Below are 24,319 nucleotides of genomic sequence, written 5' to 3' on the forward strand. Positions count from 1 at the left end.
TTGCAGTTGGCTAGGGTGAGAGATGAACTGTTACCCCAGTTGCAGTGACATCTTTCCAATGAAAGAGGGGCACCAATTCACAACACATTGGTTGCCTCAATGTAGGGAACGTAAGCTCCATCTCCACAGGGCCTGCTGGCACTCGGAAAGGGGGAACTGGGTTGCTGACTCAATAATTTGTTGCTATAGGGTGCGAGTCAGAAACCTAGTTCCCCACTGGTCTCTGAGGACATCAGGGGAAGAAGGGGGAAAGCAGAGTGTCAACCTACCCTGCCTGCTGTCACCTCATTCCACCCTGATGAGAGGTGGAGGAAGAAAGAAGCTCAGCTCTGAATCAGGCCTAGCTCACACAGGAGTGGTAAGAGGGAAGGTGGAGTGTTGACTAGCCCCACCTCATACCACCTCATTGATGTTGGATGGGTGTGGAGGTTCAACTTTCTACTGGCCATCACTGACACCAGAGATGGGGATAAATGGAATGCATACTAGTCCCAACTTGCACTGCCTTGTTCAGGATCATTGATGTTGGGTGGAGGTAAAGGCTCAGCTTGTTGCTGGACCTCACTGACAATACCCTGACAGGGGAATGGGATCATGACCACTGGCGTCAGAGAGGCTGGTTAGGGCAGAAGATCAGCTTCCCTTTTGGTCTCTAAAACCTCAGGAGTTAGAGCTGAGGCTTTCCACTGGAGTTTGTCTGCAGTGGAGGAGGGATATTTGCCAAAAACAGGGTTTTTGGTTTTTAGAACACCCTTTTTCTGTCTTTGCTTTTGTTTTTGTTTTGTGTAAGGGAATGGGCTTTACTTAGAGGTTCATGTCTGTGAGTGTTGGTGGTTCTTGGTTGGAGACTTCCGTAGTGCCCTGTCTGGGACATTTGGTAGGAGATAAGAAAAACAAAAGAAATCACTGCTGTGTCCTTACTCAAGTCTTGAGTGCACTAGCCGGTCTGCCTCCTCTTTCCCACACTCTGGAGTTCCATTTGCTTGTCTGCTCTGTTGTATCCAGAGTGTTTTGACGTAGAGGGACCACCTAGGAGGAGTGGACATACTCTAGCTTGGCCAGAACTGGAGGTCTCTGGGACACTGATTTTTTTAAAATTATAGTTTGATGTCTCTCGTGGACCTACCAAGATCTGCTCATCTCTTGATCATCCACTGAATTGGAGAGCAGTTACTTGATTAGTAAATTTAATGAGCAGCTTGCCTTTGTGATTGTTTGCACTTCTCCCTGAACTCCCTGATTCCTGAGCTATTATGACTCATGAGGCATTCTCAGCAAGATGTAGAGGACTAAATTCAATTTCTATGCTTTCATGTTTCCGAGTATGGTGCCTACTCAACGCTCTCAGGCACATATATATATACATATTTTTTTTGACTGTTTTTCTCAGTGGTGACAAAACACTGGCTGCAAACTGGTAAGTTTGGCTTATTCAAGTTTTTTTTTTTTCAAGTTGGATTCTGAAAGGCCTGGTCTGGTTTTCTGATGGAATTCATGAATAAAATTTTCATCTCCAGGGAAGAGACTGGTAAACTTCTCTCTCGGTTCAGTGATTGTTTTTCTAGCTTTGCTAACAAGGCTCAACAGAGAAACCCTGTGATACCTTCAGAATGTGAAATAGTGTGTTGGAAATGTATCTTTTGTTTAATTAATTCAGTGGTTTGGGGTGAGGGAATTCCAAAGTGAATGGGAAAGGACACGATTACCTGAAGAATGGAGAAAACTCCAAATAAAATGATGAAAGTGACCCAGTACCCATTCTCAGTCATCTCCATACAATGATTCACCTTTTTTTCCCCACAAGGCTTGTTTGCATATGTACTTGTGTCTGTATTTGCATTTGACTCCTTGCTCAGATTGTAGAACTGAAGTTCAAAGTTCTCTGTATGTCTATGGGTGAGAAAGTGAAAAAGTATTTTTTCCTAAGGCTATGAAGGTATAATATTTTTTCTGCACCTGAAAGGGTTTAATAAATTTGGTAAATTTTTATAATAAAATTTATAAATTTAATAAATTTTCTTACATACAAATTCATATTGTAGTCGGTTTAATTTATTACACCTGAAAATGCTTACATAATTCTCACAACAGGGAACACAGGAATTCCCAGAGAAGAGCTTGATCTTCCACTATACACACACATATAAATACACACATAAGCACACACTCAAACAAAAACCCTTCTCAAATAAACTTCACCTCAGAAGCATTTTTAATAAGAATCCTTGCGTATGTGAATCCTTAGGCGAATAAGAACAGGTATTTGTCTTCTCTCTGATGATAATGTAGAATATAATAAAAATATACATTTTATTTTTTGAATTTGTATTCTCAGGTGGAGCCTAGTTGATCTAAGTGTTTTAAATTACCTATACCAGTTTTACTGGTTATATAACCTCACATTACACCCACATAATACTACATCCAGAAAAACTATCTCAAAAATGAAGGTGAAATAAAGACATTCCCACAAAAAACGAAAACTGAGAAAATTTATTGCTAGTAGGCCACTCTCACAAGAAATATACTCAACATCACTCAGCATTTGGGAAATGCAAATCCAAACCACCTTGAGATATCATCTCATTCCAGTTAGGGTGGCTAATATCCAGAGTGAGAATGATAAATCCTGATGAGGTTGCAGAGAAAAAGGAACACTCTCACACTGTTGGTGGGACTGTGAAATGGTGCAGCCTTTATGGAAAATGGTATGGAGATTCCTCAAACAATTACAGATAGATCTACCATATGACCCAGCTATTCCGCTGCTGGGAATATACCCAGAGGAGTGGAAATCATCATGTTCAAAGGATACCTATACCCTCATGTTTATTGCAGTGCTATTTACAATAGCCAAGAGTTGGAACAAGCCTAAATGCCCATCGTCGGACAAGTGGATAAGGAAAATGTGGCATACCTACACAGTGGAATACTACTCTGCTATTAAAAAAAAATGAAATACTACCGTTCACAGCACCATGGATTGACTTAGAGAAAATTATATTAAGTGAAATAAGCCAGGCAAAGAAAGAGAAATGCTGCATATTGTCACTTATTTGTAGGAGTTAATAAAAATAAATCCATAAATATACAAACAAATCAATGGGAGGGAGGGCGGTGGGGAAGAGTGTACAACAATCAACAATTCCTTAAACATGTTAGGACATGTAAACAGATATGATGTTGATTGAGGGGGTAGCGGGAAGAGGGAAAAGGAGGAATTGATAAAGGGACATGAAAATCAACTACACTGAATATTGATAAGTTAAAATTTAAAAAAAAAAGAAAGAAAGAAAAAAAGAAGAGCCATCAGGAATGGAAGGGAAGTAGTAAAACTGTCTCTATCTAAAGATGACGTAAACTTGTACATAAAAAATCTGAAGAAATCCACTAAAAAACTGTTAGAACTAATAAACAAGCTCAGCAAAATAGGCAGATACGAGATCAGTATACAACAATCATTTGTCTCTCTAAACACTTGATTTCTAAATACTATACTTAAAAATAAAAATTAAGAAAATAAGTCCATTTACAATTGCACCAAAAAGAGGAAAATGTTTACAAGTAAATTTAACAAAAGGGTTGCAAACTTTACATCTGAAAACCATAAAAGACTTTTGAAAGAAATTAAACAAGATCTAAGTAGATGGTAAAACATCCTGTGATCATGGATCAGAAGACAAATTATTAAGATGGCAATACCCCCCAAGTCAACCTCCAGATTCAATGCAATATCTATCACAAACCCAGCAGATTTTTCTGTAGAAATTGACAAGCTTATTTTAAAATGCATACATAATTGCAAGAGACCCAGATTAGCCAGAATAATCTTGAGAAAGCACAGAGCAGGAAGATTTGCAGTTCCCTACTTCAAAACTTAACACAAAGCAACAGTAATCAAGAAACTGTGGTTCGACCATAGGGATATGCATATAAATCAATGAAATGGAGCTGAGAGGGCAGAAAAAAAAACAAGTATATACAGCCAGTTGATATTTGACAAGGGTTCCAAGGCCATTCAGTGGTGAAAAAGAATATTCTTTTTTACAAATTTTTTAGGGACAATTAGAAAGCCACAAGGAAGAAAATGAACTTGCAACTTTACTTCACATCATATAAAAAAATTAACACCAAATGGATAAAAAACTAAATGTAAGAGCTAAAGCTATAAATTCTTATAAGAAAATATAAGAATAAATCTTTGTGACCTCAGATTTGTCAAAGGATTCTCAGATGGTGACAACAAAAACATGAGCAACAAATGAAAAAATAGATAATTAGGACTTTACCAACAGTGAAAAGGTTCATGCTCTCAAAGAACACCGTCAATAAAGTGAAAATACAATCTACACAATGGGAAAAATATTTACAAGACATATATGTGATAAGGGACTTGTGCCTAGAATATGTGAAGAATAAAAGGATGAATAACTATTAAAAAATGGGCAAATGATCTGAATTGACATTACTCTGAAGAAGATATAAAACTAGGCAATAATCGTATGAAAAGATGGTCAACATCATTAATCACTGAGAAAATTCAAATGAAAAACAATAAGATACTACTTCAAACCCAACATGGTGGCTGAAATGAAAACATCGTTTAATACCAAGTACTGGCAGGGATGTGGGGAAATCAGAACGCTCAAACACTGCTGGTCGCTTTGAACAACTGTATGGAACTTCCTAAAAGAAAAAAACACAGAGTTGCCATATGACCCAACAATTCCACTCTATGTTTATGCCTAAGAGAAAGGAAAACACATGCTCACACAAAAATTATAGTTGGATATTTATAGCAGCATTAGTCATTATAGCCAAAAGTGGAAATAATCCCAACATTCATCAACTAACAGATAAACCAAGTGTGGTATATGTATTGAATATTATTCATGGATCAACTTTGAAAACACCATGCTAAGTGAAAGAAGCCAGTCGCAAAAGATCATGTATTATATGATTTTGTTCTAACAAAATGTCCCACATAGGGAAATCTAACAAGACGATGTAGATGAGTAGTTGCTTAAGGCTTGTGGAATGGGAGTATAGGAGGCGATTGCTCAAAGGTAAGAGATTTCTTTTTGAGGGAATAAAAATATTCTAAAATTGACTAGTGTGAGGAGCTGCCCGAAATCGCCATTACAAGATGGCGCTGATTTCTGGTGGAGGGCAGGGCTGCTCGGTAACACGCCTGGGCCGATTAGGCCGCCACCAATAAGGTAGGAGCACGTCCTAGGCGAGGAGCAGTCTCTATATAAAGGGCGCGGGTTCCCTCGCTCGGGGTCTCCATTTTTGGCAAGCTTATGCTCTCCCTCTCAAGATGCATTAAAGCTGATCTGCAGAAGGATCCTTTGTGTGCCGCGTCGTTCTTGCTGGCGAGACGGTAGCGCGGGACATTTGGTGCCGAAACCCGGGAACTTGTGTCATCGTCAGCACCTTCGGAGACCCCCTGGAGACAGGGAGGATTCAGAACTGCAGGAGGGTAAGTTCGGAGAGGTATGCCTGTTCTTGGTCTGGGGTTAATCCGGTTGGTTTAAAAGGTTTTGAAATCGCCCGTTGGTGTGGTCAGACTGACGTAGATAAGCAGCTGCACCAGAGACCTGTGTGAGCCTCTAGTACGTAAGGGAACGGTGCGTCTCACAGCGCCTCCCACGGAGTGGGGCGCGTTATGGGTTCCACTCAGTCCATGGTTACCGCGTTAGAGGCCGTGCTGAGACAACGTGATATAAAGGTAGGGGGCCGTGTGCTCAAAAATTTTGTAAAAGAGGTAGATCGTGTAGCGCCGTGGTTTGCTTGTTCCGGCTCCTTGACTTTGAGCTCTTGGAACAAACTAGGCAGAGACCTTGACCGCAAGTACGCAGAGGGAGACCTCCGTCAGGGCACCAAGACCATTTGGAAGTTTATTAAAAATTGCTTAGAAGATGAGGGCTGTAAACCGGTAGTGATAGTAGGGCAAAATACATTAGAGGAGGTCCAAGACAGCATGTCAGAAACTGAACGGAGTGAGAGGATGGGTACCCGCAGGAGGAGAGACATCTCCCATAAAAGAAAGGGCCCTCCCGGTAAGTCTACGGACGAGGGAGAGATTATAAAACAACAGGGTGACACTCCCGGCACATCTGCCGGTAAAGGAGGGATTTCAAAACCCAGACAAAAGTTGGAAGGGAAAGAAGGAGGCCTCTACCCTATGCAAGAGCTGGGGGCCTTAAAACAAGAATTAGAAGATTTAAATCTGGATGAGTCCGACTCCGATCCCCTCAGCCCTAGTGAGGAATCCGATTTGGAGGAGGAAGCTGCCAGGTACGAGGAGGAGAGATATCATCCCGACAGGCGGCGGAGACCACTCGGGGAGTGGAAATGCCGGCCGCCCCCAGTGGCCCCCGCACGGCCTGCGCCTTCGGCGCCTCCTCCTTATGTGCAGTCTTCTAATCCCTTCTCATTCCTCTCTGATAAAGTGAGGAAAAAGGTTCAAGCTGCCTTCCCAGTTTTTGAGGTTGAGGGCGGAGGGAGAGTTCATGCCCCCGTCGAGTACACCCAAATTAAGGATCTAGCAGAGGCGGTTAGAAAATATGGTGTAAATGCCAATTTTACTCTAGTAATGCTAGAAAGGTTTGCTGGTGTGGCTATGACACCCGCTGACTGGCAAATGTTGGCTAAGGCAGCGCTCCCTACCATGGGTCAATACATGGAATGGAAGGCGCTATGGCATGAGGCTGCACAAGCTCAAGCCAGGGCAAACGCTGCTGCACTGACCCCCGAGCAGCGAGATTGGACCTTTGATATGTTAACAGGCCAGGGCCCATTTGCCGCTGATCAGACGGCTTTCCCATGGGGTGCTTATGTTCAAGTTTCTAGCACTGCCATTAAGGCTTGGAAGGCACTCCCCCAAAAAGGGGAAGCTTCTGGACAACTTACTAAGATCATTCAGGGACCTCAGGAACCATTCTCAGATTTTGTGGCTCGAATGACAGAAGCAGCGGGGCGCATCTTTGGGGACCCTGATCAGGCTGCGCCTCTTGTTGAACAACTGATTTTTGAGCAGGCGACCCAGGAATGCCGCGCGGCCATAGCGCCCAGAAAAGGTAAAGGTGTACAGGATTGGCTCAGAGTTTGTCGAGAACTCGGGGGACCCCTGACCAATGCAGGGCTGGCAGCTGCCATCCTCCAGTCGCAGAGACTGCCTAGACAGGGACAGCCAAGACAGGGGCGGAACCAGAGAGTTTGTTTTAAATGCGGTCAACCGGGACATTTAAAAAAGGACTGCCAAGCCCCGGACAGGGATAAGGGCCCCCAGAGTACAGACTCCCTCTGTTCCCGCTGTTCCAAGGGATATCATAAGGCTGCTCTCTGCCGTTCCATTAGAGATATCAAAGGGCGACTCCTTCCGCCACTCACAGAACAACACCAAGTGGTTCAAAAAAACGTGAAGATGGGCCCCCGTTCCCAGGGCCCCCACAAGTATGGGGACAAGGCCAACCAGAGTCGAGGAGAAAGGGAGGAGAGCCTGTCGGAAGACACACAGGATTGGACCTGCACGCCTCCTCCGACTTCTTATTAATGCCACAAATGGGCGTCCAGCCGGTTCCTGTGCAGCCTATTCGACCCCTACTGCCTGGAACCGTGGGCCTTATAATTGGCAGAGGATCGTTAACTTTAAACGGTCTTATTGTCTACCCTGGGGTAGTTGACTGTCAACATAGCCCCGAGATCCAAGTCCTGTGCACATGCCCAGGAGGAGTTTTTTCTATTACCAAAGGAGACAGGATAGCTCAATTGCTGCTCCTCCCAGAGGTCGCCGGACCTTCAGAGCCTGGGCGAGAAAAAATGGGCTCCTCGGGCATGGATTCCGCCTACCTGATGGTCTCCCTAAATGAGAGACCTAAGCTAAAGTTGTGGGTTGAGGGAAAATTGTTTGAAGGCATTATGGATACTGGTGCAGATAAGAGTATTATTTCCACCCATTGGTGGCCAAAGTCTTGGCCTGTCATTAAGTCCTCACATTCTCTACAAGGCCTCGGTTATCAGGCCAGTCCTACTATTAGTTCCGCTACCTTGTCCTGGAAAACGACAGAGGGACAAGAGGGACATTTTACTCCCTACGTGCTTCCGCTCCCCGTTAACCTCTGGGGGCGTGATATTTTACAAAAGATGGGAGTTAAGTTGTCTAATGAATACTCCTCTCAAGCTAAGGAGATAATGGCCAAGATGGGTCATAAACAGGGAAGGGGTTTAGGAGCCAGGGAACAGGGCCGGGTTGAACCCATTCTCCCTGAAGGCAACCCAGGTAGACAGGGTCTGGGTTTTTCCTAGGCGCCATTGAGGCAGCACGACCCATTCCGTGGAAAACGGAGGATCCGGTGTGGGTTCCTCAATGACCATTGTCCTCTGAGAAATTGAGGGCAGCAACACAGATAGTACAGGAGCAGCTAAGGCTTGGACATCTTGAACCGTCCACCTCTCCCTGGAATACCCCGATATTTGTAATCAAAAAAAGGTCGGGAAAATGGAGATTGCTCCACGACCTGAGAGCCATTAATAAACAGATGAACTCTTTTGGCCCCGTACAAAGGGGTCTTCCGCTTCTCTCTGCCTTACCTAAAGGTTGGCCTTTAGTTATTATAGATATTAAGGATTGCTTTTTTTCCATCCCCTTATGTCCCCTAGATAAGCCCCGCTTTGCATTTACTCTCCCTTCACTTAATCATATGGAACCTGATAAGAGGTTCCAATGGAAGGTTTTGCCTCAGGGTATGGCAAATAGCCCCACCATGTGTCAACTATATGTTCAAGAAGCTCTGAGCCCTTTAAGGCACCGGTTTCCCTCCCTAATCCTGATTCATTATATGGATGATGTCCTGTTATGCCACAAAGATTTGACAGTTTTACAAAAGGCATATCCTTGCTTACAGTCCATCTTGTTACACTGGGGCCTACAAATTGCTGCTGATAAAGTTCAGATTGCAAATACTGGACATTTTTTGGGGTCTATTATCTTTCCTGATAAGATTGTCCCACAAAAGGTGGAGATAAGAAGGGACCACTTACAAACTCTAAATGATTTTCAAAAATTGTTGGGAGACATCAACTGGCTCAGACCCTTTCTAAAAATCCCCTCTGCGGCCCTGAAGCCGCTGTTTGACATTCTTGAGGGTGATAGCCATCTGACTTCTCCCAGGTCCCTCACTCCGCCAGCAGAACAGGCCTTGCGGTTGGTAGAACAGGCCATACGGGGAGCTCAATTGACACGTCTTGATGACACATTGCCCTTTTCCTTGTGCCTTTGTAAAACAAAGGGACTGCCAACTGCCGTGCTTTGGCAAAATGGCCCCCTTTTGTGGGTCCATCCCAATGCTTCACCAGGGAAAATCATTGATTGGTATCCCGATGCTGTGGCCCGGCTTGCCTTACGTGGACTTAAGGCCTCTCTCACTCACTTTGGCAAATATCCAGAAATGATGATAGTTCCCTATACTTTGCCTCAGGTTCAAGCCCTGACGGCTGCCTCCAATGAATGGGCCATATTGGTCGCCTCGTTTCCAGGGCAGATAGACAATCATTATCCCCAACACCCTCTTTTGCATTTTGCCTTGTCCCAAGCAGTGGTTTTTCCCCGGGTAACATCCTCTGTGCCCTTAATAGATGGCTTGGTAGTCTATACTGATGGCTCCAAGACGGGGATTGGAGCCTATGTGATTGACGGTCAGGTTGTCTCCAAAAGGTATATTGAAACCTCCCCCCAGGTTGTTGAATGTTTGGTAGTCCTAGAGGTTTTACAGACCTTTTCTGGCCCTGTAAATGTTGTCTCTGATTCTAATTATGTAGTAAATGCAGTTAATCATCTTGAGCTTGCTGGTATCATCAAGCCATCCAGTAGGGTGGCTTGCGTCTTTCAACAAATTCAAAATTGCTTGTTAGCTCGGCGACACCCATTTTATATAACTCATATACGGGCACATTCAGGTCTCCCTGGCCCTATGGCACTAGGAAATGACCTGGCCGACAAAGCTACAAAGCTGATTGCTGTTGCCATGTCTTCCAATCTGGAAGCTGCTAAAAGCTTCCATGAACGGTTTCATGTAACGGCCGAAACCTTGCGCCGTCAGTTTTCCTTAACTAGAAAAGAAGCTAGAGAAATAGTGACCCAATGTCAAAACTGTTGCCAATTTTTGCCTATATCTCATGTGGGGGTCAACCCAAGAGGCGTAAGACCGCTGCAGGTTTGGCAAATGGATGTTACCCATGTTGCCTCTTTTGGAAAACTCCAGTATTTACATGTGTCCATTGACACTTGTTCTGGTATTTTACATGCTTCTCCCCTATCGGGAGAGAAGGCTTCCCATGTAATCCAACATTGTCTCGAGGCCTGGAGTGCCTGGGGCAAGCCCAGGGTCCTTAAAACAGATAATGGACCTGCCTACACTTCCCAAAAATTCAGACAGTTCTGCCATTATATGGAAGTAACCCATTTGACTGGCCTACCCTATAACCCCCAAGGACAAGGTATCGTAGAACGTGCCCATCGCACATTAAAATCATACTTACAAAAACAAAAAGGGGGAATTATGAAGGAACTTCCTCCAGTACCAAGGACAGTGATTTCCCTGGCATTATTTACTTTAAATTACCTGAATTTAGATGAGCATGGACAAACAGCGGCCGAGCGTCATTGCTCAGAGCCAGACAGGCCAAAAGAAATGGTAAAATGGAAAGATGTGTTGTCTAACGAATGGAAAGGACCGGATCCTATTCTTATAAGATCCAGGGGAGCTGTGTGTGTTTTCCCACAGAATGAAGATAACCCTTTCTGGGTCCCTGAGAGGCTTACCAGGACGGTCCCAGAACGGAAGGATGGCGCCAAGACCCCATCTGAGCTGGAAGATCTGGCTGTTCCTCCCTATTCTGATGGTGATGATCAAGACCCCAACGGCCTTGGGCGAGCCGCGCTGGGGGATACTGTCGACCTTCCCCCTCCCGATGCCAGTTCATCATGATACTAGGTTGTTTCCTCGGTTTTTCAGTTCTAATAAGACTTTGGATCTACCTTATCTACCTGAAGACACGGAGATAGCGGGTATTGGAAAAAGTCGAAATTTTTCTTTAACAGGCAGTCTATGTTTTTGGATGGTTTCTAATCGGTCCTGGTCTGAGATTCCATGCATAAAGCTTTATAATCAAACCGCGGCGTGGTTTGATAGGCCAGAACATCCAGGTTCGGCCAATGCTTCTTGGCTGTCTGGAGTGTGGCCTGCTTTTGATCCAAAGAACAATACCAGTATTCCCTCTCAGGCAAAATGGGCCCCGTATTGCCTGAGCCCCAGAAGGGAGGGAGATACCCCGCCCTGGACGGGCTGCCAGTCTAAAAAGGCGGGGTGGGCACTAAAAAATTACTTTACCTTTTCGCCTTATATGGGTACCCAGTATAATGCTACCTCTTCAGGCCTAAATTGGACATATCAAAACCCCACGATGGCGATCCGTTCCAACCCATTTGATGTTTGGCTGTTGTGTGGGGTAAATGGCAGCTGCACGGACCTTTCACCGTTTGCCTTTTCAAAAGGCGGTGGTTGGGGAAATGCCTCTTTTGAGTGGAATGTGACTGAGTCCTTTGAATCCACTGTGTCCATAAAACAGCTTGGAACAAATTACTCTGTCCCGCCAACACCAGTTTGCCTTTATCCTCCTTTCATGTTTATTTTAACTAATATTAGTGATGAGAGGAGTCAGATTGCTTGTGATAACTATACTTGCTTTTATGCACAGTGCTGGAATGCTACGCTGTTCAATTTGGCCATAGTTGCTCGAATGCCTAGATGGATTCCTGTCCCAGTAGAAGCTCCCAATACTATGGTCTTGTTCAGGCAGAGGAGGGATTTTGGTCTCACTGCGGCAATAGTCGCCGCCGTATCCCTGGCGGCAGGTGCAGCCACAGCTGCTGCCGTCTCCTTGACTACCACGGTACAGACTGCCACCACGTTGAATAATTTGTCCTCCGCGGTAACACAGGCCCTAGAAACACAGACTGCGCTAAACGCTCAGCTGAAGGGAGGATTAATGGTGGTTAACCAGCGGGTAGATCTTGTGCAGGAACAAATAGACGTTTTATGGCAAATTGCTCAATTGGGGTGTCAATGGAAATATTCAGGATTGTGTGTCACTAGTGTCCAATATGAAAATTTTACCAAGGCTGCAAATTTGTCTAACAGATTATCTCAGTATCTTTTAGGAAATTGGACGGGACAATTTGACGATCTGATGACCTTGCTGCGCACGGCCATTGTGTCCGTGAATTCAACAAGAGTGGATGTCTCCTTCGCAGTCGGACTGTCCTCATGGATTAAAACGGCCGTGTCCCACTTCAAGGAGTGGGCAGGAGTGATTGGGGTTGGCATGTTCTTATGTGGGGGAACTGTGCTCCTACTATGGTTGGTCTGCAGATTAAAAGCCCAGACCCAGAGAGACAGGGTAGTCATTGCCCAGGCATTTCTAGCCCTGGAACAGGGGGCCAACCCTGACGTTTGGCTGTCCATGCTTAAGGATTAGCCTGCTCTGACTCCCCTTCCCCCTTCCTGTTGGCTGGCCTCCCTGAAGCTTGTTCAGAGGAGTTCGCCCTTGCTCAAACAGGTCTATGTGTAACAACAGGCTCCAGTGTGTCCAGAGACGGGCAACTTCCCCCAGACTTGAACCAACCTAAGACATGGTGCCCGGTGGCGATAGGGTCAACCTATGACGGGTAAGGTCAAAGTCTGTGGAGGGACGACCTAGGAGAGGAACGCTGGCTAATTTGTCCGCGACCGCCGAGCTTGTACCAGCCGCTTTAAATGATAAAAAAGGGGGAGATGTGAGGAGCTGCCCGAAATCGCCATTACAAGATGGCGCTGATTTCCGGTGGAGGGCAGGGCTGCTCGGTAACACGCCTGGGCCGATTAGGCAGCCACCAATAAGGTAGGAGCACGTCCTAGGCGAGGAGCAGTCTCTATATAAAGGGCGCGGGTTCCCTCGCTCGGGGTCTCCATTTTTGGCAAGCTTATGCTCTCCCTCTCAAGATGCATTAAAGCTGATCTGCAGAAGGATCCTTTGTGTGCCGCGTCGTTCTTGCTGGCGAGACGGTAGCGCGGGACAGACTAGGGTGGTCATTGCACATATATGTGAATACCCTAAAAGCCACTAAATTGTACAATTTAAATTTGTAAATATATCTCAATCAAGCAATTAAATACACAAAACACAAAACAATAAAAGATCATAAACCCATCTATTTCACAACTTAAAATCCATTTTGAATAGACAATCTTAATAAGCCTACATTTATTTCAAATGAATCTATAATTAATAACCTTCTGAAGCAGAAAGCACCAGGCCCAGATGGGTTCAATTGTGTATTCTGCCAAACATAGAAGAAATTATACCAATTCTGTACAATCTCTTCCAGACGATAGAAGAAGCAGAGGGAATAGAGATTGAGTATCTTTTATCCAAAATGCTTGGGGCCTGAAGTGTTTTGGATTTGGGATTTCTTTTTTCATATTTTGGAATATTTGCAGAACACATACAATTTGAACATCCCTAATTCAAAAATCCAAAATCTGGAATGCTCCAGTGAGCACTTGCTTTGAGTGTCATGTCAGCACTCAAAAAGTTTTAGGTTTTGGTGCATTTGGGGTTTGAATTTTTTGGATTAGGGATGCTTAATCTGTTCTTCCTGACTCATTCTATGTAGCCAGCATTAAATAGCAAAACCAGGCAAAGACATAAAAAGAAAATAAAACTACATACCAATATCTCTCGTGAACATAGATGCAAACATCCTCAACAAAATACTGGCAAATCAAATCCACCAATGTGTAAAAATAATTCTACACCCAGACCAAGTGGAATTTATTCCAGGTATGCAAGGCTGATGTGACATTTGAAAATCAATTAATGTAATCTACCACAACAACAGGCTGTTGAAGGAAAACCACACGATCATATCAATGGATGCATAAAAAACATTAGAGAAAATCCAACAGCCACTCATGACTTTAAAAAAAAGAAAGAAAAACCTCAGAGCACCTCTGTTTGCAACAGCCAAGATATGGAGCAAAAGGAAATGTCCATCAATGGATGACTGGTCAGGAAACTGGGGTATATATACACTGTGGAATACTACCCTGACGTAAAAAAGAATGAAACACTCCCGATAGCAACAACATGGATGAACCTGGAGTAACTTATTTTGACTGAAATAAGCAAAGCACATAGGGATATGAACACATACCACATGTGTTCACTCATATGTGGGAGCTAAGAGAGAAGGAAAGAAGGAAAGAAAGACCACAATAGTGTGCTGGTCTTACAGATGGAGGGAACATTCCTAAGGCCACAAAGTGGAGTGGGGGTCGGGGGGGGAGATGGGGAGGAAAGTTGGGGCATAATTGGGTGGGGTAAAAACACAAAACAAAACAAAACTCCTCAAATTACAGTTTTACAATGGACACATTTTATGTATAGATTATGACTCAATAAAGTTGATTTAAAATAAAAAACCAAAAAAACAAAAACCAAACTTGAAATAGAGGGGTACATGTACAAAACCCCTACAGCTAACATCATACCTAATGGTTAAAAACTGGAAGCTTTCCTGCTAAGATGAGGAACAAAACAAAGATGTTCCTGCTCGCCAATTTTTTTCATCATCATACTAGAAATCCTGGGTAACACAATATCACAAGAAGGGGACATAAAAAGTATACGGATTGGGAGGGAAAAAATAAAACTGTCTTTGCTCAGAGATGACATGTTTGTCTGTGTAGAAAATCAGAAGGATTAAATAAACATATTTAAAAAATGCTCATGGAACTAATAAGCAATTAAATCAAGGTTGCAGGTTACAAGGTTAATATAAAGAAGTTAATCGTTCTCCTTCATACCAGAAACGAACAATTGGAATTTGAAATTAAAAACACAATATAATTTACATTAGCACCCCACAATGCAAAAGACTTAGGGATCACCTAGATATACACACTTATACTGACACTCTCACACACACACACACACACACACACAGACACACACGCACACGCACACGCACACATGCACACCCATAAGATCTGTATGAGGAAATCTACAAAACTCCAAAGAAAGAAGTCAAAGAACTGAATAAATGACATATTCTGTGTTTTTGGGTACAAACTCAAGATGTTATCAGGATATCAGTTCTTCCCAACGGACCTATAGATTCATCACCATCAAAGCAAGTTATTTTGTGAATATGATCAAATGGATTCTAATGCTTACATGGAGAAGCAAAGACCCAGAATACCCAATACCATACTGAAGAGGAAGAAGAAAGTCAAATGACTGACACTACCCAATGTCAAGACTCACTTTAAAGCAACGGTGTTCCAGACACTGTGGTATTGGTGAAAGAATAAGCAGATCGAGCATTGGAATATAATTGAGAGGCCAGAAACAGATCCACACAAATATAGTCAACTGAACTTTGAAAAAGGGACAAAGGCAATGCAATGGAGAAAAGATAGTCTCTAAAACAAATGGTGCTGAAACAACTGCACACCCAAATGCAACAACCTGAATCTAGACACAGACCCGTTAAGTCTTTGTAAATAATAGCTCAAACTGGATCACAGACCCAGCAAAAGGCAAGTTATAGAACATAGGAGAAAACCCAGATGATTTGGGGTTTTTATATATAACGCCGAAGGCACAATCTATGAAAGAAGTCTTTAATAACTTGGACTTCATTAAAATTGAAAACGTCTACTTTGCAAAAGACACTGTCTTTCTTTTTTGGTACCTGAATAATAACTGCCACTGCCATAAAAACTCAAGAAAATTCAAAACCCACTAGTTAAATAAAAATGCTAACAATGAGGAAAAAAAAAAGTTTATCTACAACCCAGGAAACCAACAAAAACAGAAGACAAACATTAAATCAGAAAGAAATGAACAAAAGACACTTAAGACATCCAAACAAAAATCAATAAAATGCTAGGAGTAAATCAACACTTTTCAATAACAACTCTTAATGTAAAAGGATTAAATTCCTCACTCAAAAGACAGACACTGACTGACTGGAGTAAAAGTATGGACCCAACTGTTTGCTGCCTTCAAGAGACTCACCTCACCCATAAAGACACACATAGACTGAGAGTGAAAGGATGGAAAAAGATATACCATGCAAATAGAAATGAAAAATGAGCCAGAGTAGCTATTCTTATATCTGATAAAATAGACTTTAAACTAAAAACCATAAAAAGAGATAAAGAGGGCCACTACATAAGGATAAAAGGATTCATCCATCAAGAAGACATAACAACCATAACTATATATGCACCCAATGTTGGAGCAGCCAGATTTATAAAGCAAACTCTAATTGGCCTAAAGAAGGAGATAGACAATAATACCATAACAGCAGGGGACCTGAGCACCCTACTATCAATATTGGGCAGATCATCTAGGCAAAGAATCAGCAGAGAAACACAAGATCTAAACAACACTCTAGACCAATTGGACTTGGCAGATATCTACAGAACATTCCATCCAGAAACCTCAGAATATTCATTCTCCTCATCAGCACATGGATCATTCTCCAGGATAGATCACATGTTAGGTCAAAATCAAGTCTCAGCAAATTCAAAAAAATTGGAATTATCCCATGTATTTTTTCAGATCACAATGGATTAAAACTAGAAATCAATAACAAACGAAATTCTGGAAACAATACAAACACATGGAAATTAAAGAGCATTCTACTTAATGACATATGGGTCCAAGAAGAAATCAAACAGGAAATCAAAAATTTATTGAAACTAATCAAAACAATGATACATCATACCAAAACCTGTGGGATACTGCAAAAGCAGTACTAACTGGGAAATTTCTCACATTAAATGCTTACTTCAGAAGAATGGAAAGATGGCAAGTAAACAATCGAATACTTCAACTTAAAGAACTAGAAAAACAAGAACCATCCAAACCCAGATTTAGCAGATGGACAGAAATCATTAAGATCAGAGGAGAACTAAATGAAATAGAAATCTGAAAAATGATACAAAAGATCCATGAAACAAAAAGTTGGTTTTTTGAAAAGATAAATAAAATTGACAAACCACTAGCATGGCTAACTAAAAGGAGATGACAGAAGCCCCAAATAACAAAAATTAGAAATGAAAAAGGTGGTATTACAACTGATACTGCAGAAATACAAGAAATCATTATTGACTACTATAAACCACTATATGCCAACAAATTTGAAAATCTGGAGGAAATGGCTAAATTTCGGGACCCACGCAAACTGCCAAAACTGAGCCATGATGATGTAGAAAATCTGAACAGACCAATAACACTAAAAGAGATTGAAGCTGTTATCAGAAGGCTCCCAACAAAGAAAAGCCCAGGACCAGATGGGTTCACTGCAGAATTCTACCAAATATTCAAAGAGCAATTGACACCAGTTCTCTACAAACTATTCCAAAAGGTTGAAACAGAGGCAATTCTCCCAAACTCATTCTATGAAGCAAACATCACCCTGATACCAAAACCAGACAAAGATATAATAAGAAAAGAAAACTGCAGGCCAATATCTTTGATGAATATAGATGCAAAAATCCTCCATAAAATACTAGCTAACAGAGTACAGCAGCACATACGCAAAATTATACAACGTGATCAAGTGGGATTCGTCCCAGGGATGCAAGGTTGGTTCAACATATGCAAAGCAATAAATGTGATACACCACATCAACCAAATCAAACACGAGGACCATATGATCATCTCTATTGATGCTGAAAAAGCATTTGACAAAATTCAACACTCGTTCGTGATAAAGACTCTCTACAATTTAGGTAGAGACGGAAAGTATCTCAACATAATTAAAGCCATTTATGATAAACCCACTGCCAATATCATTCTGAATGGGGAAAAGCTTTCCCTTAAGAACAGGAACTAGACAAGGATGCCCACTCTCACCTCTCCTATTGAACATAGTGTTGGAAGTACTAGCCAGATCAATCAGAGAAGAGAAGGAAATAAAGGGCATCCAGATTGGAAAAGATGAAGTCAAACTGTCCCTGTTTGCAGATGACATGAAACAGCCTAAAGCCTCTACAAAAAAACTCTTGGAGTTGATAAATGATTTCAGCAAAGTTGCAGGATACAAAATCAACACAGAAAAATCGGTAGCATTTCTATTCTCCAGTAGTGAACATGCAGAAAGAGAAATCAAGAAAGCTTGCCCATTTACGATAGCCACCCATAAAATAAAATACTTAGGAATAGAGTTAACCAAGGATGTGAAAAAGCTCTATACTGAGAATTACAAACCACTGTTGAGAGAAATTAAAGAGGACACAAGAAGATGGAAAGATATCCCATGCACTTGGATTGGAAGAATCAACATTGTGAAAATGTCCATACTACCCAAAGTGCTATACAAATTCAATGCAATCCCCACGAAAATTCCAATTACATTTTTCTCAGAAAAGGAAAAAGCTATCTAGACATTTATACGGAATAACAAAAGACCATTCATAGTCAAAGCAGTTCTGAGCAAAAAGAAAGAAAGAAGGAAGGAAGGAAGGAAGGAAGGAAGGAAGGAAGGAAGGAAGGAAGGAAGGAAGGAAGGAAGGAAGGAAGGAAGGAAGGAAGGAAGGAGGGAGGGAAAGAAAGAAAGAAAGAAAGAAAGAAAGAAAGAAAGAAAGAAAGAAAGAAAGAAAGAAAGAAAGAAAGAAAGAAAGAAAGAACGAACGAAAGAAAGAAAGAAAGAAAGAAAGAAATATAAAAATAAAGCTGGAGTCATAACACTACCTGACTTCAAGCTATAATACAAAGCTATAATAACCAAAACAGCATGGGACTGGCATAAAAACAGACAGAGTGATCAATGGAATAGAATAGAGAATCCGGAAATCAACCCACCCACCTACAGCCATCTGATCTTTGACAAAGACACCAAGCCTATACATTCGGGAAGAGACTGCCTCTTCAGCAAATGGTGCTGGGATAACTGGATATCCATATGCAGGAGAACGAAACTAGACCCATATCTCTCATCATATACCAATATCAACTCAAAATGGATTAAAGAATTAAATATACACCCTGAAACAATAAGACTACTTAAAGAAAACATAGGAGAAGCACTCCAGGAAGTGCGACTGGGCACTGACGTCGTGAATACAACCCCCAAAGCATGGGCTACTAAAGGAAAAATAAACAAGTGGGATTATATCAAACTAAAAAGGCTCTGCACAGCAAAAGAAACAATTAACAGAGTTAAAGACAACCAACATAGTGGGAGAAAACATTTGCAAAATATACATTGGACAAAGGATCAATATCCAGAATACACAATGAACTCAAACAACTTTGCAACAGAAAAACAAGTAACCCAATTAAAAAATGGGCAAAGGAGCTGAATAGGCATTTTTCAAAGGAAGACCCACAAATGGCCAACAGATACATGAAAAAATGCCCAACATCACTTATCATCAGGGAAATGCAAACTAAAACCACATCTGTTATTCCACCAAGAAAAAAACACATACAAATTCTGTTTTGGTTATTTTAACATGTTTTACTTTCTAAGTTGGAAATGCAGTATGTTGTCATTACACAATGAAAGCAATAAAAACATTATTAACTATTTTTATTAATTATTATTTTTTACATTCTTTTCTCTAAGTCTTTGGAATACAGTATGTTATTCCAACATGTAACCAACAAGAACAAAATTATTTAATTTTAATTATTTTTTTAACTGAGTCTGAAAAAAGTATGTTATCATTTTAACATGGAAACAGTATAAACACATTAACTACCTTGCAACTTGTTTCTTACTAAGTCTTTAAATTGTGGTCTGATTTCATTTCAACAGGGAATGCTGTACATTAATTTTTAATTAGTAACTTTTCATTCATTTTTGTTACTGACTCATTGACATTCAGTCTGTTGGCATTTCAGCATGTAAACGATTAGAAAAAGTTATTAATTAATATTACATCTTTTTCTTACTAAGTCGTTGAAATGCAATGTTTTACCATTTTAATGTGTAATCATACAAACAGATATTTAATTAGTTATTTTAACATTCTATTCTCTTACTAAGTCTTTGAAGTGCAGTGCTTTCACTTCAACGGGTAAACGATATGCACAAATTATTGCTGTAAGAGCAGAGGGAGCAAATGCATATGGAACGATGGGTACCATGAAGGGAACATACATGGTACATTGAGAGAGAGCTACAACATGGTAAAGTAAGGGAAGCAAAGGAAGTAAGGGAAGTACAATAAGTAAAGGGAAGTAAGAGAAAACCTCTCCGAGGAGGTAACATTAAAGCCATGACCTGAGTGTTGAGGAGCTATCCAACAGCATAAAGAGGCCAGCGTGGATTGAACAGAGTGTGTGGAAAAAAAAAAAAAAACCTGGGGTACAGGGGGTTTAAATAACTTTCCCAAACGCCCTAAGAAAGAGTAGGGGAACAGACAAATCATAGGAACAGCTGTATTCTGAGTGGCTGGAAGTAGGGGCTTTGTCTTATTTGCCTTTTTATTCTTAGCACCTGGAACAGTACTGAACTAATAAGAGATCCTTGGTGAATGGGTGTGATATAAGGAACGACTGAGCCACAGGTTTCTAAGACCTAAGAAAGGAGGTAGCAACGGACTGATAAAGACACCAGTAGGTAGTGGACATAGGTTTGGCTTGTTTGTTTTGGTTTGGTTTTTTTCCTTTTAGATGCAAATAGTTTCTCATAAGCAGCCTAAGGCCGTCATAAATATGAGAAGTTTAAAGGACCTTGGAGGGTAAAATTATTGGCTTCAATAACCACCAACTATTCCAAAATATCATCAAGAAAAGGTTTCAACTCTTTTGACTTGTGTCAAGTACCTGTAAGTGAACCAATTAGTCTGGACAGGGAAATGGTATACCATGACTAGGTCAGCCAATGTCACATACCCAACACTGTGGTCAGGAGCAAGGAGGAGGATTTGGAGGACAATGGGTAAGAGACCCATAGGACCTCTCAAAGCCCTCTGTTTTCTTTAGAGTTCTTTATTTTTATAGAGGTCAGTTACACATGGAATCTTCCTAACGCGAGGTTCCTGGAACTATAAAATTTTACATATGTGTCTCTAAAACTTGGGCTACAGGTGAGAACACTACGTGCTTTAATGGCCGCACGTCAGTGTTAAATCAAGTCCTTGTACCATGAAAATCACTCAGGAGAACTGGTCCAGCGCATGTCATTCCGCTTTACCACCTGCAGCATCGCCTTCAATTGGGCCTGCACTTCAGAAAGCTTCTGTCGGTTCAAACTGCGAGGATTATGCAATTGTTCATAGCAATGGACAGGGACAGGATAAATTACACGCTTCAGCTCCGTCAGGTTTGTTAAGTGCTGCAGAAGACTGGTGAGCACACGCATTGTAATGGGGTTGGAGGCGAAGCTAAAGACACAGAGGTGGGAACAGCGGCTCAGGGCCGGAATGACAGCAGTGAGAGTAGAATCAGTTATCAGGCAACTAGTTATCTGTAGATACTCCAGGGTGCCTGAGACACTTGCCAGCAGAGTCTGGAAGGACTCAGAAAGTTCCCGGGATATCTCGACGTTGCTGAGACTCAGCAATCTTAGATGGGTGGCTGCAGGGCTCTGGGACAGGACAGTGATGCCTCTGTTAGAAAGTCCACAGAAAGAGAGATACAATGCATCCAACTGAGGTGGCAGGTATCTGTAGACAGAAAAAAGAAAGTTATTTCTGCACAATGAGGATTGGACCAGGACAAGGAGTCCTGAGTTAGAGGTATCTACGGCTCTAGAATAAACTAATTTGCACATATGTTGCAACAGCAGTTAACAATGTGGGCTTTGGAATCAGACTCTAAGAAAATTACTTTTCCACTCTCAGATACAGTTTCTTAAATCTTTAAAACATGCACAATAGCAACTATTATGTAGAGTTGTGGGAAAGATTAAGTGGAAAAAAATTTAATGCACTTAGTACTTACAATGAAATCAATGGTGGATTTAGTTTACTTATTTGGTGGGGAGGGAACTGGGAAAGCAGTCAACTAAGGATTCCCTTTGACCAAAACCCAAATGACAAGCTCTCTACTCAGGGCCTAACGCTTGGGTAAAATACAGGAGCAAAATGATCTGGCAGTATTAACTGTTCTAGCCAGACCATGATGAGGTGCATCAGTGCCACAGCATAAAACATTTCTCCATCTGAACGTCTCCCCTTCCTCCCTAAAAGGCTGTAAACTCCAAGGGGAGAAAGACTGGGTCTTTTTCACCAATGTATCTACAGACTTATCATGGTGTCTGCACATGGTCGACTGACTGACTGAAAGAATGAATGATCACATCATAATTTTCTAGCTTCTCTAGCCTGGCCAGTTTCATACACCCAGCAGTGCCCATATTGAGGTGGAAGGAGGAATGGGTTACAAGGAGATTAGGAATATCCAAGAATGGTTGCTCTCCTGTCTTAACAACGGGGTGGTTCAGGGAACCCAGGTCTTTCCGCAGCTCCTCACCTGAGCAGTTCCTGAAGCGGATGCGTGCGGCAGGAATACAAACGGATCTGCTGAAGGGTGTTCATCTGCCCAAGATGGGTGAGAAAAGTCCCAAAGCGTCTCCTCACACAAGATGTAAAACGGATGTGAGACATACTAAGGCTGTGGAGGTGGGTCATCTGAGCCAAAAGGGTGGTGACTTGACTCAGATAAATGTCATCCACTTTCAGGTGACCAATGCATCCCATATCCAGAAGCTGCAGGATGTGTTCGTGGGCAAGCCTTCCATCAAATTGCAAAACTCTGCAGCAGAGGTGCAAGGACCCAAAGCTCTGCTCTACTTTATTTCGAAGTAAAGAAAGAAATCGCCCTGTTCTCCAGGTACTATCTAGGGAAATGTTCACTAATAATTCCACAGGTTCCCTGGATGACTGAGGCTCAGACTCTGAATTTACAGTTCCGGGGCACCTAACTCTTTGTGGGGCTTCTTCTGTTTTCACGATAGAGTGCTGAGAGTGAACACATGAACGAAAACAGAAAGGGAATGTGGTCCTGATCTCAGAGCATGTGGTCCTGCAGCCTGGATTCTGACTTAAATCTAGAATCCTCAGTTTTGGCTCCCTGTAAGGAGAGGAGAAGACAGAATATCTGAGAGGTAGCTGATTTTAATACAACCCAGCAGGATCAATGATGGGAAGCTGAAACAAAATCCCTTTATCCCTGGTCTTCAGTCCATACACCATTTACCAACAAAGCCTTTTCCATAAAAATTTAGCGCCTTTCTTTCTTTTCCCCATCTTTTCTTCTCTTCTGATGATCCCAGTCTCAATGCCCATGTCCTTTTTCCATGTAATCATACCCAGGAGGCATAATCTATTAATAGTATCCTCAATCCCTTCTGTTCCATAATCAACTCTGTAAGACATCAGAGTCCTTAAAGTGACCCCAAATGTTCCACCAACAGCCTCACAGAGATCCTCAGCATTCACCATTAACTACCTTTGAAAGACTGTTAGGCCGTCTCCTACGCCCGTCTCATACCCTCCTGCTGACTCACTATGTCTCTATTATACATAGTCTTACCAAGAAGAAGAGTTCTGGGCAGGAAGGATCTGTAGACCGTCAATCATAGCTTCGAAATTGTCATATTGTGACTCCCGTACTCTCAATGTCCCGACGTGGAGACAGGGATAGGGCCAAATCCTCACCATTTCCCTCAGTACCTTCTTATGACCACCCAAGAAGGCGGCAGTGAAAAACGGAGCGAACATGACTCTTGGGAGCTCTTCAAGGGCATGGATAGCTACACGTTCATTACTCAGCAGACTTCGTACAGCAAGGTCTAGTAGTGTGGCTGGGGCGTTTTTGTCCATCTTTATGAACCTGCTTCAGAGTGAAGAATATTTACAAATCCTGAGAAGACATCCACAGTCCCTTATCTGCCACCAAGGTTAGCAGTGGAGAAAATATTTATTGAATAAATACTTGGGTATTTCAGACAGTTCATGAAAAGATCCGTATTATCTTTTAATTCTGTTTTTCCATGAACTTTTTGAAGTACCCTTGTAGATGGTGAATCAGGCATCCACCTCAGGAGACCTCCACTGTAGACATAGAATAGGAATAGACTCGAGTGTGTGTGTAAGTGTTTACGTTTGTGTGTGCCTTCATACATATACATATTGGCATAAGATAAAATGTCAGTAGAAATCAGGGGTAAGTGAGCAGAAGACAACATTGACCATCTATCTACCTGCCTCTCAATACTTCCTTCCAAAATGATGCAAATCACCAAGAA

General features: G+C 42.0%; 3 protein-coding genes across 3 annotated transcripts; 2 read left to right on the forward strand and 1 right to left on the reverse strand.

The window, feature by feature from the left end:
- Positions 1-6,442: 6,442 nt before the first annotated feature.
- Positions 6,443-7,075, forward strand: LOC134367715 (igE-binding protein-like; the record flags this gene model as incomplete). The annotated part of the gene is made up of 1 exon (XM_063084450.1): positions 6,443-7,075. A coding segment is annotated over one exon (633 nt), but the record flags the coding sequence as incomplete, so codon positions are not given.
- A 482-nt stretch (positions 7,076-7,557) lies between these two features.
- Positions 7,558-8,310, forward strand: LOC134368197 (endogenous retrovirus group K member 7 Pro protein-like). The gene has a single exon (XM_063084741.1). It carries the CDS (start codon positions 7,558-7,560, stop codon positions 8,308-8,310), a length of 753 nt encoding a protein of 250 aa, XP_062940811.1.
- Positions 8,311-21,220: 12,910 nt separating this feature from the next.
- LOC134368199 (melanoma antigen preferentially expressed in tumors-like) lies at positions 21,221-23,894 on the reverse strand. The gene is made up of 3 exons (XM_063084742.1): positions 23,605-23,894; positions 22,543-23,142; positions 21,221-21,734 (listed from the first exon to the last, which is right to left on the reverse strand). The coding sequence occupies exons 1-3, from the start codon at positions 23,892-23,894 to the stop codon at positions 21,221-21,223; spliced, it is 1,404 nt and encodes a 467-aa protein (XP_062940812.1).
- Positions 23,895-24,319: the final 425 nt, after the last annotated feature.

Source organism: Cynocephalus volans, chromosome X (assembly GCF_027409185.1).
Source record: "Cynocephalus volans isolate mCynVol1 chromosome X, mCynVol1.pri, whole genome shotgun sequence".
NCBI lineage: Eukaryota > Metazoa > Chordata > Mammalia > Dermoptera > Cynocephalidae > Cynocephalus > Cynocephalus volans.